This window comes from Rhagoletis pomonella, unplaced genomic scaffold (genome assembly GCF_013731165.1).
Source record: "Rhagoletis pomonella isolate Grant_MI unplaced genomic scaffold, Rhpom_1.0 Rhpom_scaffold_00001, whole genome shotgun sequence".
Taxonomy (NCBI): Eukaryota; Metazoa; Arthropoda; class Insecta; order Diptera; family Tephritidae; genus Rhagoletis; species Rhagoletis pomonella.
The window spans coordinates 1,707,076-1,721,287 of NW_023458555.1; the positions used below are offsets into that span (position 1 = coordinate 1,707,076).

The following is a 14,212-nucleotide window of genomic DNA, read 5'->3' on the forward strand; positions in this document are numbered from 1 at the left end:
TATGCACATATAAAATGTAAATATGTGATTCATCGCACAAGTATTTCAGTAATTTTTGTTTTCCGAAATAACAGCTATAACTTCTACCAAAATGTAAATTAATGTTGTTTTTCTCCAAAATTTTCATTAAAAAAAACGCCGTCAAGCTTAATAAAATTGTTGAATTTTTGTTTGTTTCAATAAGTTTTGCTTTTTGTAATAGATCCGTGGAAAACAAATTTGGTTTTTTTTCAGTTTGGTTTTTTTTTTTAAAGATTTTGGTTGGTTATTTTTTCAACAAGTGGCAACCGTGTCAAAAATTTGCGGAGACTTTTTATATGACCCGGTATAATAATCCTAGGCGGCCGCTATGGTGTAGTGGTTAAAAGTGCGCACTTCCATCACACAGAGCCTGGAATCGAGCCCAGTTTCTGACGGAAATCAAAACCGAAATAAAATAAAATAAAAGATTATTTCTAATGGCGGTTGCCCGGTAGCTAATGGCAAACCTCCGTTCTGTGACAACATCAAGGCGCCCGTCACAAATCGGAGAGGTAGGTCGGCCAAACGCTAACAAATTGTATAAGCGCCAATCTATTAAATATTAGTATTGATATAATAATCACTTTTCCATTCCTAAACCATTTTTATTCAACAAAACTCTTTTCAATGTACTTACATACGTAGATGCATAAATTTACAGAAGTCAAAAATAAAAATTTCTATTACATACTTTTAGTCATTCTTACTTTTCTAATACATATGTATTTGTGGTAATAAATAAACAAAATACCACTACATTTATATATGTAAGTCTTTTAAGACCACCCACACTTACAAACCATAAACATTGCATGCGCACGTAAACAATGAAATGAAAACAGGAAGCACGTGGCTGTAAACATTACCATCCCGTTCCCGGCGAACGCCCTCTCTTCCAGCGCCAAAACTTTGAAATGTTTCGTTTATTTGATGTCACATAGCAACGCCACGCCGCGCAAAGTCCAATGCTTCGGATTGAAATCCGTTTCAAAGTCAATGGAACCGACGTATTTGGCATCTGTTCGTTGCGGTTTTCGATAGATAGGACATTCGTAGAGTTTTGGGTCCTTGCCTGCAGTTGTATTAATAGCATAGATGTAAATAACCGGCATTTGTTCGTAGAGCACTTTCATTTTGGACTCGACTAATTTTCCGCTGCGTCGATCTAGCGAAGCACCTGAAAAGGAAAATTGAGAATAAGTAAATTAGAAAGAGACGAATCACCGAACGGATGAAAGAGGCAATTAAACATATGTACCTATGTAAGTATTTATATGTACTTAGCTCGTGTTCTAGAAGAAAGCCATACTAATTAAAAATTAAAATAATAATTAATATTATGAGTTTTATTTTTCGCACAAAATAAATTATTATTTCTTTATTTTTATTTATTCGCTAAAACGCAAAAATTACACCAGTCCATTTACTCGAAATATTGGAGTTATACGAGACAAACGGACTTCAGATTCGGAAATACATGTCGGTAAATGGGTCTGGTTAAGAGCAAACACCACTTTTTTGTGTGCAGGTGATATTATTGAATTTTATATTTTCAATTAGTAATTATTATTTTTCAGCGAAAGATTAAACCTCAAGAATAAGTATTATTTTTGAACGAACACAATAAAAATCATAAATACTGATTCAAATTATTTTGCACATAATAATTACGGTACCTGAATGAATTACTTTCAACCAATAAATTTAAAAAAAATCAGGGAAATGAACTGTAATCAAACCTTAATTCGCTTCCATACTTTGGACAAAGAGGGATTGTTTTCTAAATATAAATTACTAAGCAAAGAGGAGGAAATTCGAGTTGCGAGCAAGATAAGTCCCCTTTTTATGAGCCACGTTTAAAATAATCATACATAGTTTTGAATTTTTAAGTAACATAAAAGAAGGGCTGGATTCCATTTCTAAATACTTAACTCGAACATTTTTTGGGCTATGACGTTCTTGCAGCAATCGAGCGATACTTTGAGTACATTAGGGCAAATTTTAAATGTTTTGGGTATGTATTTCATTAAACGGTCGCCAAGGCCGAGTGGTTAGAGATACGTACCACACTGCAGGCACTGGTTTCAATCTTTGGTCCAAGCAACATCTAAATTCAGAAAAAGTGTTTTGTGAGAGCGCACACCCCTCAACAGGCAATGCCAAACTTTCGGAGTGCATTTCCGCTTTGAAAAAGCTTCTCATAAAATCGTTTTTTATAACATTAGGGCGCACACTACAAATTTTAGGAGAACCTTGGCCGAACGCTTAGCAAAAGTGTGCGTTCCAAATATCTATTTATTTTTAAATTTCCAAAAACTTAACTGACCCAACATGAAAACTTAAGCTACATTATTTCAGGTATAAAGCACCTTTTAAACTTTGTTTGATATTTAATAGTTTGATACAAATGCGTTATTCAAATTATTTACTTTTCTAGATAAGCCTTGAAGGACCTACCATGTAAGTATGTATATACAAACATATGTACGCCATACACGCAACGTACATATACATACATACATACATATTGCCAAGGTAAACATCAATTACGGCAGCAAATCTTGCAGGGTAAATTTTCATTAAATGTGTGCTGGTGGTTATTGAATTTTAGCTTGGATGTGAGTTTATGTTTTGACAGTTTACCCCATCGCTGGTCAGCCACAACCTTTTTGGCCAGTGGATTATTTCATATGCATACATACATATGTAGCTTGACCGTGCTTTTATACATACATACGTATGTTTGTCGATATGGAAATACTACATACTTATGGACATCAAGGCGTATCGCGAAAAAAGTTTAGGGCGCGTCACTTTAATTTGAACACTCACATATTTCGAAAGAAAATTTTGGGCGTAAAAATTTTTTAGGCATCCGCTAAAACAGTTAAATCGCGTTTTCGGTAACTTTGTTATTTTATGTCCGATTTTTTAAATCTTTGTGTCGCCGAAAAGGCTTTGCTCAGGACCATAATTGGCGCCTAAAGGGTTTTGGTCACAAAGAACCGGGTTTGAACCGGAAAACCGCTTTTTTCTATTAATTAACTGAACCGAAATTTTCTACAAATGTTTGATCCGAGCCGAAAACCCGCTCCAACCAATTTTCAATATATAAATTTACCCACCTTTTTCTTTTTGTTAAATACATGCCATGTCAAATGCTAATATCAAATGTACAGGCAACCCATCGCATTTGACAGACACTTGACACTTAAATTTGCGTGTTAATTTTTATTTTTTTGATATCCGAACCATTGAACCGAACGAAATCCCGGTTCAAAGGCCAAAAAAATCACTTTGACGAACCAGTCCAAAAGTGCAAAAACGGTTCGAACCGCTGAATCGAACCGACCAAATTTTTCATCCGGCTTAAATTTCTGGTAGAAGACACTCGGAGGCTTGCCATTGCCTGTCGAGGCGCGACCGCGATTATTGTTTTTTTTTTTTTTATTGGGTTGATCCGGGCTTGGACCCAGGCCCTACGGAATGGCAGCGCGCACTGCTAACCACTACACGACAACGGGTTTTAAGGTCAAAACTGAGCGAGACGTTTTTGGGGTCGTTACAGCAAAAAACGCGACTAAGCAGTTTTTAGCGGCTGCCGAAAAAAAATTTACGCCCAAAATATTTTCTCAACATAAGAGTTTAAATAAAACTAAATCACGCTCAACTTTTTTTTCATTCATATATAGTGATACGTCTTAATGGACATATACTAATGCACTGTCTATAACAAAATTACCAGGGAGAGAAAAACCCTAAAAAAATTAAATGGATTCACGATGTAAATCAGCGCAAACCGAAGTGTAATATACTTTGACATTAATGGGCAAAAGCTCCCACATCTTGATAGCATTTTGAATAGTGCCATTGGCACGTGGTTTAGTCATTTTAAAGTGTGCGTTTATCCCCATAGTTTGTATGTATTAGTTGTATGCCTGTTGTATGCGTAAGAATAACAGCATTCTCTAAAAAGTAAGAATTCTCTTCCTCAGCTAATACAAAATTCAAGTCACAGAGGACTAAAGCGAATAGTTACTCCGCTCAAAGCGGGTTAAACATCCTTTTCCACTATAATCGAATTTACATATTTAACCTGCTAAGTATGTATGTACATATGTACATAGGTAAGAAATGAAGCAGACATTTATTTGAAATATAGTTTGTGCGATTGACCAATGAAACATTTCTATATACCTGCAGTCGGCAGCGGAAGAGTGGAATGACAAAGTGACAGGCATTAATAATGTTTTCATTTCGAAACATTGGCAACATTTTCTTATTTATCCATACATATGTATATATGTGCTATATATACTATATATACATAACTGTAAGCTCGTTTAAAATAAAGTTAGGTAAAATGGATCGACTGGCAAATTTTTGGTATAAATTCATGATCGTTAACCCGCCTAAGTACATACTAGTATGCATACATAAATATGTCGAATTATATGTTCTCTTTTATATCAATATCTTTTCAATTTATTATTTCTATGGACAACCAGCTTCACTTGTATACGCACTTTTTTTCTACAAGAACCGAGCTTATATCATTACTTGTATGTATGTATGTCATTGATTCCGGGGCGTGTGATAAACGTGAGAATGACCGAACTGAGCTTTGCATTACAAAACCAAAATGTTGATCTAAGTTGTAACATTTGGGTTTTTCGTAAAAATTTAGCACTTTATTTGTCTCCGCAGCTTTATAGCCCATTATAAGAATACTAGTACAACAAAGTACGGTTGATATTCGGCATTTTTTTTTTCTTGTGGACTGTGTTTTGGGCAGTTTTCTCCACATATAAAAAATTTTGACTTTAACCTTGAATAACTTTTATTTATAGTAGTTAATTTATGGGAAAATCTTAAGAGATTTTTTACGGCCTTCAATTTCCTTCGAAAATACGTATATGCTCCTCACTCCGATACGTTGAGCTAAAAACGATTGACGATATTTGAAAATTGAAACAGTTTTTTCCTATGCTATTAATGCACACATCGACGCCTCCAAACTATACCATGCTAAGTCACCTTAGACTTAGTCAGACTTAAGAAAACAGAAATTCGCGATGAGGACTGCGCTTTGACAGGCGTCTTTTTTCACTGTGCCGAAAATATTTCGCACCGGATTTTGAAAAAATATAGTAGATTTTTTTGGAATTTTTGGCAAAATCTCTGAGCATGCTTTTACGCCTGCCATAAAAACCATTTGCTCTCCAGAGGTGGCGTAAAAAGAAGGTACATCCTAGGAAAGAGGTGAGCGCCAAATAATTATTTATTTATTGGTGATTGACCATAAACTCCATGTAGTGCACGATATGCGGCCACTGAAGATTTCGCATTTTGGTAGAATAATATTATAATAATTTTAACGCATTGGTCGGTGGAAACACATTACTATTTATTGTGGAATGACGCGAAATGGATAACACGTTATTAGAAATGTAGTAAATAACAATAAAAAAAACACGCGTTTCGGTAGAAGAGAAAATCATTTGGAGGGCCCTCGATATATATGTATATACATTAGGGTTGTTCAAAAAAATGCATGTGAAAAGGTAAAGTCGGAATTTTAATGCTCTCACCCCTTAGGATTGTTCCATTTAGGGTTTGTAGGGGTCCTGTAAAAAATAGCTTATAATAGAAAATGGTTAAATAAACAATTGGGTATTGTTATTGGAAATCTCCTTAAGGAGAAACAAAGTGTTCCGATCGAAAAATATTGATTTTCAGGAATTTCATGCCACCTCTACGAAAATTGTTTTCCCATCTAAAATACATGGAAAACTTTAAGCGCTTTGCGCGACCACTATATATATTTTTTGAACAATCATCTTAAGGGATGAGAGCATTAATATAACGACTTTACTTTTTTCTTGACCACCCTAATATACATACATAAAAATGTACATTAACGTATGCGTGCTTGTTGAAATGTGTTTTTATAGGCTCTAAATATGCCATTCATTCGAGCAGGGATTTTACCATTAACCACAAAGTAATAAAAACTACTAAATAGCAAAAAATGGTTTAAGCCATTCAAAGCAAGTAAAAACGCTCGAGATCAAAGTGGAGGTGGGGACATTGTGTGAAAGCCTTCATTGCAGCGATACTTGCATGCTTAAGTAAAAACACGTAACAGGTAATTTAACGAAATTAGGCTACTTTACAAAAATAAAATAAGAATTATTAGTCCCACACAATTTGAAAGCTTGTAGGGATGTCTTAATGAGATCTGCTACCGAAAAATTCAAAAATTTGGCACTGAGGTTCAAATATTCAAGCCACTTGACTAAAGGGTAACGAAGGCATCTACCCGTTTTTATTTGCGTATGTAAATATGTAGTACGTATGTATGTATCAGTAAGGGTATACACATTTAAATTTATGGCAGTTCGAAAGGACAGTGTGGATAGAAAAATATATACATATACAACTATAGGTAAAAGTATACAAACAATTCAAAGTAAAACATGAAACAGATGAAGCGAGCAAAAGTGGAAAACAAGCAAGAAAGCAACACTAGCTTATTACATATACATACATACATATGAGTTGAGAGGTCACATCCATTCAAGTGGGGCATGCCATAGCTAATACACTCGAATAACTTGACTCACCTTCCAGGAACAGGCCATGCACGTAGACACCTTCGGTGGGGTATTCGGAGATGTCTTCCTTGTTGTAGCGAGTGATTTGATTTTGCAACACCACGGAGTCCAGGGCCCAACCTTTATGAGCGCGTGTGACTTCCTGAAATCCCACGCGAACGCCAGCCAGGCAGCGGAGGTTAGTTTTCCATTTGTGCGTATTTGATTTGATTTTTTTATTTTTTTTATAGCCACGACACAAACACATGCGTATGTTAATAAACGCACATAAAAGTACCGGTAATGTTCATATGTTTGTGATAACAGCGCAGTCGGGCAAACAGTCATCGTAATTGAAATGAAACAGTAACAAAATTGAATTAGAAATGTTTTGAAATAATAAACAGTTATAAATACTACTAAATAGCAACGCCACAAAAAAAGAGAGCATAGCACGCACACTGGAGATGGGCGCGGGATATCCGGTTGGTTGCGCAATGCTGAGAATGGTCGGTGTCGGGAATCTTTAAAAAATTGCGATCAGGTCGGGACAAAAGGCCTTTCCCGGCATTCAGAAAGTTACCAAACAGTTACCAAAAAATGCTTCCAGTTCGTTTCACCGTGGTTCTAGGTAAATATTCAGCAATTCAGCTATGAAGAATTTTGGAAATTCTGGCATTACATATTTCACGCGGCAATACTTTGTTACCAGCTTAAGAGATGGTAACAAAATTTACCGGTTACAAGAGTACATAGAATGCGAAAAGGTTACGAAATTGTTATTACCAGCGCAGAATAGACCTGCATAAACCCGCGTTTCAAATTTTGAAAAACTTTCAAGATGGGCGGGATCGATACCTAAAACTTGAATATCGTGATGGGCGAGATCGGGATTGAATATTTAGTCCAGCGCCCATCTTTAACACACACAAGCACAAAATCACACCTACGCATGCCCAGACGTATTCCACACGTTAGATGCCCTAAGTCCACTACAGTTGTATTTAGTAATTTAATCACATAGATATGGCATCATCAACATTATAATCAACCCTAGCCGTTCCCACAGGAGAACCATAAGTGCGTTTCTTACATGGCGCATACACCAGCATTTACATACATATGTATGTATGAATGAGCACACGAATATGCGAATGTTTGTCGCCGGGCACAATGTTACAATCCCGAATCAGAAGTACACACAAATCTAATTTTAATTCCTTATTCGATTGAACAAAAATTTATTTTTATTAACCAAATTCAAAAAAGGAGGAGGTTATCAGTTCGTCGGAATATATTTATTTTTTTATCTATGTTACCGCATCACTTTGGACCACGTTTACCGATTTCTATAATTTTTTTTTGTTAAGGAAAGGAGGTACCTCAGAGGTTGTCCCATACTAATTTAGATCCGATCTTTGGATCATGAAGAAATTAACGGTACTTTTATATGAGAATTGAAGTCGGTTTGGTTTTTTGCTTAAAAATTACTTGTATGTATATATAAATTTCTGTTTATTTGTGTATGTATGACCAACAGGTTGTGAATATCAGCTCTAAGACTGTTTTCAAAGATGAACACAAGAGAGTGAGGTTTGGGATCTTCTCGATGTTTTTTCGTCAATCTCTTCCGAAAATTTTGTTATATAAAAATGATGGTCACACGACAGACGACTCACCTTATACTGAAGAAGAAAAGCACAAAATTTTTGTTTTCACTCGAGCGAAGTTCTTGAAACGAGAGAGGAACGGGAAGCAAAGATTCCGCAATAAATCGCTCTTTTTTATCATCATTTATTATTAAGGGCCATAAGCCCCGGGATCTCTAGCGTGTATTAAGTGTAGCACCATCTAAAAGAGTTAATCTGCGCCCAGCGAAAGTGTCACATTCACTGAGAATATGCTTTGGCGTCTCCTCGCAAAAAGCGGTAAACATTTATTTCTGAAAGCTCAATTTTAACTTTTAAGTAAGAGTTTTGAGGTCGTCTCTGCCTTAATTAAGTAGTTTCTTTGAAGATTCATTTCAAGGACAGATAAATCGTCTGGCTTGCCCCAATGAAGTTGACTGGTGGGACACTGAAAAGAACTCTATTTTACCTTTGTGTACTTAAGGATGTATTTTATTCAAAACACTTAATTTTAAGAAAGATGTTTTTTGTGGTGCAAAATATTAATATTACTATACTTTCGTTTTCAATGAATAGGCTGATATAATCTTAATAAAAATATTAAAAAAGAGTTTAAAGTAGTGACTGAAACTTACAGGCCAACCTAATATTCACGCACGCCGGCAATTTACTGTCAAAACTTTCTCATCCATATACAACTTGAATGGGACCAACCGGAATTGAACGACGTGTGTAAGAAGCTAACTCAAATTCGAAGGTTTGTCTTGCGTGACATTTCGATTTGACGTTTATACTCATTTGACAATTTTGGCACGACCATGGATTAAAATTGTATGCAAGAAACGTTTTAAATTTCATAGAAATGCAACTCTGAGGAAGCACGCGCGAAAATTTATTTCGGTTTATCCTAGGGTGTGTGCGTAGAAAAACTCACGTAGGTAATATTAGGTTGAGCTGTTAGTCATTTAAAAAGTGGTTGCCACCGAAATAGAGATATATAGGGCATTTTCAAATTTATGTTGTTTTCCTCTTTTGCATAGAATGGCCCAAAGACACTTTAAAGGGCAGACAAAACTACTCATATTCTTAATTTATTTATACAGCAACTATTATTTTATGTAAGCAAAGAAGAATATTTATAGTTTTTTGTCTTTGGAATTACTTAGCAGGTTTACACTCACAGGCGACGATATTTAAATACAACGACGCACAGTGGTCTGAGAGTGGCAGAAAGTCCTAATTTCGATATGTGTGGAAATATCCAAATAAGTGGTTGACTCGATTCTAAACATGTCTACTAACGGGTTTTAAAGATTTATTCAGAGAAAAACTACTCTAGCAATTATCAAAGGACAAAGGAAGTCGATGTTGTATGAATTAAATTTTTATGTAGGAATTTTAATACGCTTTTCACCGGCTCAGAAACGGTAGTTGAATGATTGATTGAAACAGGATTTGTCTTCATCTTCAATATCAATTTCAATAGTATGCAAGGGTCGCTCCAAATCATGGCCTCATAATTTAACCTAATCCTTTCAGAGTTAAGGACATTTCCGAGAGATTATTCACTTTTGCCCTTGCGGCGCCTGGCGGTGTAGAGTGATTGGTACAAAAATACTTTGTACACTTTAAACTAATAGCAAGACAAATTTCAATTGTGTCCGCTTGCGCCCATGTCGTCAATCTTCCATAGACTGAACGCTTAACACTGACAGATCTCCTTAAAAATTGCAGGAACTTGACTACCAATGTATTTCGATTTTATTAAAATTTGGTATTTGAATCACTTTTACAAAGGAAAGAAAATTTATGAAAACTGGTCAAAATTGGAGGACTGCCACGCCCACAACACTAGGGGCGGATATGGTAAATATTATACGATCCCAATGAAATTCGGTTTGTAACTTGGATTATGCTAGGAAGACAGCAAAAATCGGTCAACTTCCACGCCCACCAGCTATCCGAATTTTGTGTTCTAATCTGGCAAGGACTAGTAATGATCCTCCAAAATAGCAGGAATATGGTGCAAGATGTATTTTTGCATAAAAATCCAGAAAAATAACAACAAGTGTGAATTAGCTACCAGCCACGTCCTGCCTCCCCGACACTAGTGGACGGGAATGGGAAATACTACATGATTTCATTAAAATCGATTTGTACTTTAAAACCCGAATTTCACTGAAATCGGATAACACTTCCCATTTCCGCCCACTAGTATTAAGGGAGGGGGCGTGGCTGGTCACCAATACATGCAATTTGTTATATATCTTAAAAATAGATCTTGCACCAAAGTGTCTTTGCCAAATTAGAATCCAGATTTCGGATGACTGGTGGGCGTTAAAGTTGACCGATTTTTCGCATCTTTCAGATTTATATGCTTCTAGGTTAATCTAAGTTACAAATCGAATTTCATACTTAGAAATCAGATAAAATTTACCGCAGTCCGCTAAATTCAACCATTTTTCATATTTATTCATTCCTAGGCAAAAGTACTCCACGTAACAATTTTCAGACCACATTTACTACTTTTTGCCACATGTTAAATGTAGCTCTTCCATTGTGCGACGCTCCCTAGGTATTTGCAATTTAACCTTATATGAAAAATTCAAATATCTTTCAAAATAATGAGTTGATTATTCACATGATTGAAGTTTAGACAACTTCGTTTCAATATTTATTTTATACTCATTGTACCCATTCAGGATCACTGTGCAACGCGGCCATGAACGCGCCGAGGGCGTCTTCATCGATGCTACCACCAGGAACGTCAGCTTTCCTTTCTTTTCCACATCACCTGAGAGCCCACATTCAAACTTTTATTATTTCAAAAGCGCAAAAATTCAGTTATTGTATTTAGTTTCGCTTCTCTCGCATCTCCTACTGCGGGAATATTGTAGCAACAGAAGTATGCACAGGCTATGAAACTCACAAATATTATGAAAATGTAGCAAATATCCTTATTATGCGCGTCATGGCCTATAGTATTGGAATTTTATATTCTGAATGTATGCTTTCTGAACGCATTCCCATTCTTTCATTTTACCACAAACATCACAACGGATGGAATGGATATTATATTCGTACATAAATACAAAAAAAAAAAAGTTTTCCTGTTAAAAGTTGTTGTCAAATAGAAATAAAAATAAGAGAAAATAACCAACCACAATAATAATAACAGAAACCACTTCCTACTTTGAAAATTAATTGGTAAGAACTTGTTTGAGTTAGATTACATAAACTTCAGTGGGAGTTTACACAGCGAAACTATTACCAGTTTTGATTATCTTTGGTCAAAAGGAATTCTACATCTGAACAAAAACTATATACATATGTACATACATATGTATGTAAATATGTTCAAATTTAAAAAAACTCATTGTATTCTTTCGAATCTGCTCAACTCGAAATATTAAAGCTGAATAAGACATTCTTGGCCAATTTGAATAAGCCCAGCAATCTGCAACTCAATTCACACCCACACCCTCTCACATAGCTGTTTTTGAATTAAAAATTGCGGTGAGAGCGAATCGCTAAAATCACAACATACACCCCCACATATACATTTAAATTATATTATATCGTTGAAAGGCACGCCAAGAGACTTACTTGACGCATAGCAGTTAAAAATCCTTGAGGATTAAAGAATCCCGTCATCCAAAAGACCTTTCGAAACATATTCACATTTCGTTAATGCGCAAATTGAATTCGTGTGCAATCAGCCAGATAGAGAGCGGTGGTGGCAAAGGCCGCGGGCAGATAGCGCCAGCAGTCATCCAACGGCGAGCGCAGCAATTGCATCATCCACGTATTAAACGGCAGAGGAAGAGGAGAAAAGATATGACGTCACAAAACAATTAATGATTTCTCGTTAATAACTAATGAACGAGACTTTAATACTCGTATATTTTTCATTAGGGTGCCTCTAACAATGGCCTTTTAAAAGATGTTGAAACATTTTAGTGTGCTCGATAGGATACACATCGCTAGAACTTTTTATTTGCTGGGCCACATACATATGTACATGGGATGGTGAAGACCGTCGCGACACGTAGTGATTTATTCGTAAAAGAAAGGTAAACACCTAAAAGTCAACTACCATTTCTTAAAAAAAAAATTTAAGCTGGGGCCCATTCTGGTTCTATGAAACAGTGAAGTGAAAATGGAAAATTCAAGGTCAGAGAAAATTTAATTCTTTTACTTTATCATTTCGCTATATCATTTTAAGCGATTCTCGATCATTAAAAGCTATTCCATCATCATCTAACCAGTAATTATTTAATAAATTATTGTGAGTTTATGACAATGATAATCCTCATAACAAGATGATAGTTTTGAGAAAGGCACCCAACTTTTCTTTTTCACAGCCACAAAACATTGTGAAAAAAAGTTTTCACAGGGAATAATTTTTGACAAATTGATTAATTTACATTTGAAAATAGAATCGTAATTTTATGTAAAGTGATGAACTATTTTTTCACTTCACGTTTTCACAGAACAGGAATTGGCCCAGGATGTTTGCATGTGTTTATATATAAAAAAATATGTATATTTAAACAAAAAATGTTGGGTAGGCACAGTGGCCAATGGTAATAATCCTTTATTACTTCGGCATGATTGTAACCGCTGCATTTTAAATGTAAAATGATTTCTTATTTTCTGTCAATTTTCATAAAAAATTCAAAAAATTTAAATAATTCTTTACTTAACTTGCTTTCATGAAATTGGCAGTAAGTCATGCAGAGTCCGCTAAAAACTCCGCAAGAATGCATCAGACTACTTTGATTTTCCATCAAATTATAACTTTAAAAACTTTTACTACACGACAATTGAGAAGTACATGTGCAAAATTTTCTTTACGCAACAGTGCTGAAGAGAGTATTGAATATAAGCCCTCGATTTATAGTTTTAAAGGGGTATTCAAAATAAAGGTAATTTTTCAAGATTTTTCCTTTTAACTTACATCTAATTTTATGAGATTCTTTGCGTTTTTTATAGCTTCAATAAGCACTAACTCACCTTGGGTCGGTCCGTAGATATCCAAGTTCGGAATTGTGCATTTCGTTCGAGTAGCTCAGTGTACCAAAAGCCCAGAGTTGTAGATTCCCAAGATATCTGTGAGTTATAATATCCATAAGTAAATGCTTAATGTTGGAATTAAAATTTTTAACATATCTTAAACGAGAAGGTAATCATTTTAATTTAAGATGAAATAAGGATTATTAAAAAAATTAAAAGAAAAATACACTAACATTCCAAAATACATATAACTCATTTTCTATATAAACCTCTATACTAAAGATAAATGTACTGAGCTTCGTTTTTTGCATTAAATCCCATCCATCTGTAAAAAAAACAAAAAAAAAGTACGAATGCATTGCTAGCTGAAATTTTGCTAACCTTTTATATCACTCCGTATGTACACATATACATACACTCCAACGCATGTACATTAGAGTGGTTAAAAAAAATTTTTTTTTTTTAATTCATTAACGCTACTTCAAATTATTGAGATTTGGGATAAAAAAAAAGAGGAACGTTTAAAAAAAAACGTTTTTTAGAGGTCGCGCTGGTCGGTTTTTATAAAAACGCTGATGTTCCCAATTTTTTTACTTTCCTGGCTTGCAGCTAAAAATGTTGTTTTAACATATAATCACTCTGCTATTATTGGGGAACATTCTCTTAAATACATACATACCTGTCTTGGACAGTTAAAATGAGGCAAGTGTCCGAAAATATGCTTTCGAAAGGAGACTACCAAAATTAGTACGTTGTTGCTGAACGATTTACGCATGTTCATGGGTTGGAACTTGTTATCAGAGGGTTTTTGGGGCTTCTAATTAGAAATCTGAAGTCAGTTATTCAAAATTCTAAATGGCGAATCCAAAATGGCGATACATTTTTTTTATGTTTGGATTTTTGGGATCGCTGATGACGAATCTCAAATCAATTTTTAAAATTCAAAATGGC

At 35.0% G+C, this 14,212-nt stretch overlaps 1 protein-coding gene across 1 annotated transcript in view; it reads right to left on the reverse strand.

Moving 5' to 3' along the window:
* Nucleotides 1-812: 812 nt before the first annotated feature.
* LOC118735899 (dynein heavy chain 5, axonemal-like) overlaps nt 813-14,212 on the reverse strand; it is a gene marked incomplete at its 5' end in the record, with an annotated part of 59,038 nt that continues 45,638 nt past the window's right edge. The window contains 4 exon segments of the mRNA XM_036465926.1: nt 813-1,198; nt 6,648-6,780; nt 11,852-11,908; nt 13,262-13,357. Of these exon segments, the coding sequence (XP_036321819.1) occupies nt 945-1,198; nt 6,648-6,780; nt 11,852-11,908; nt 13,262-13,357 (540 nt within the window).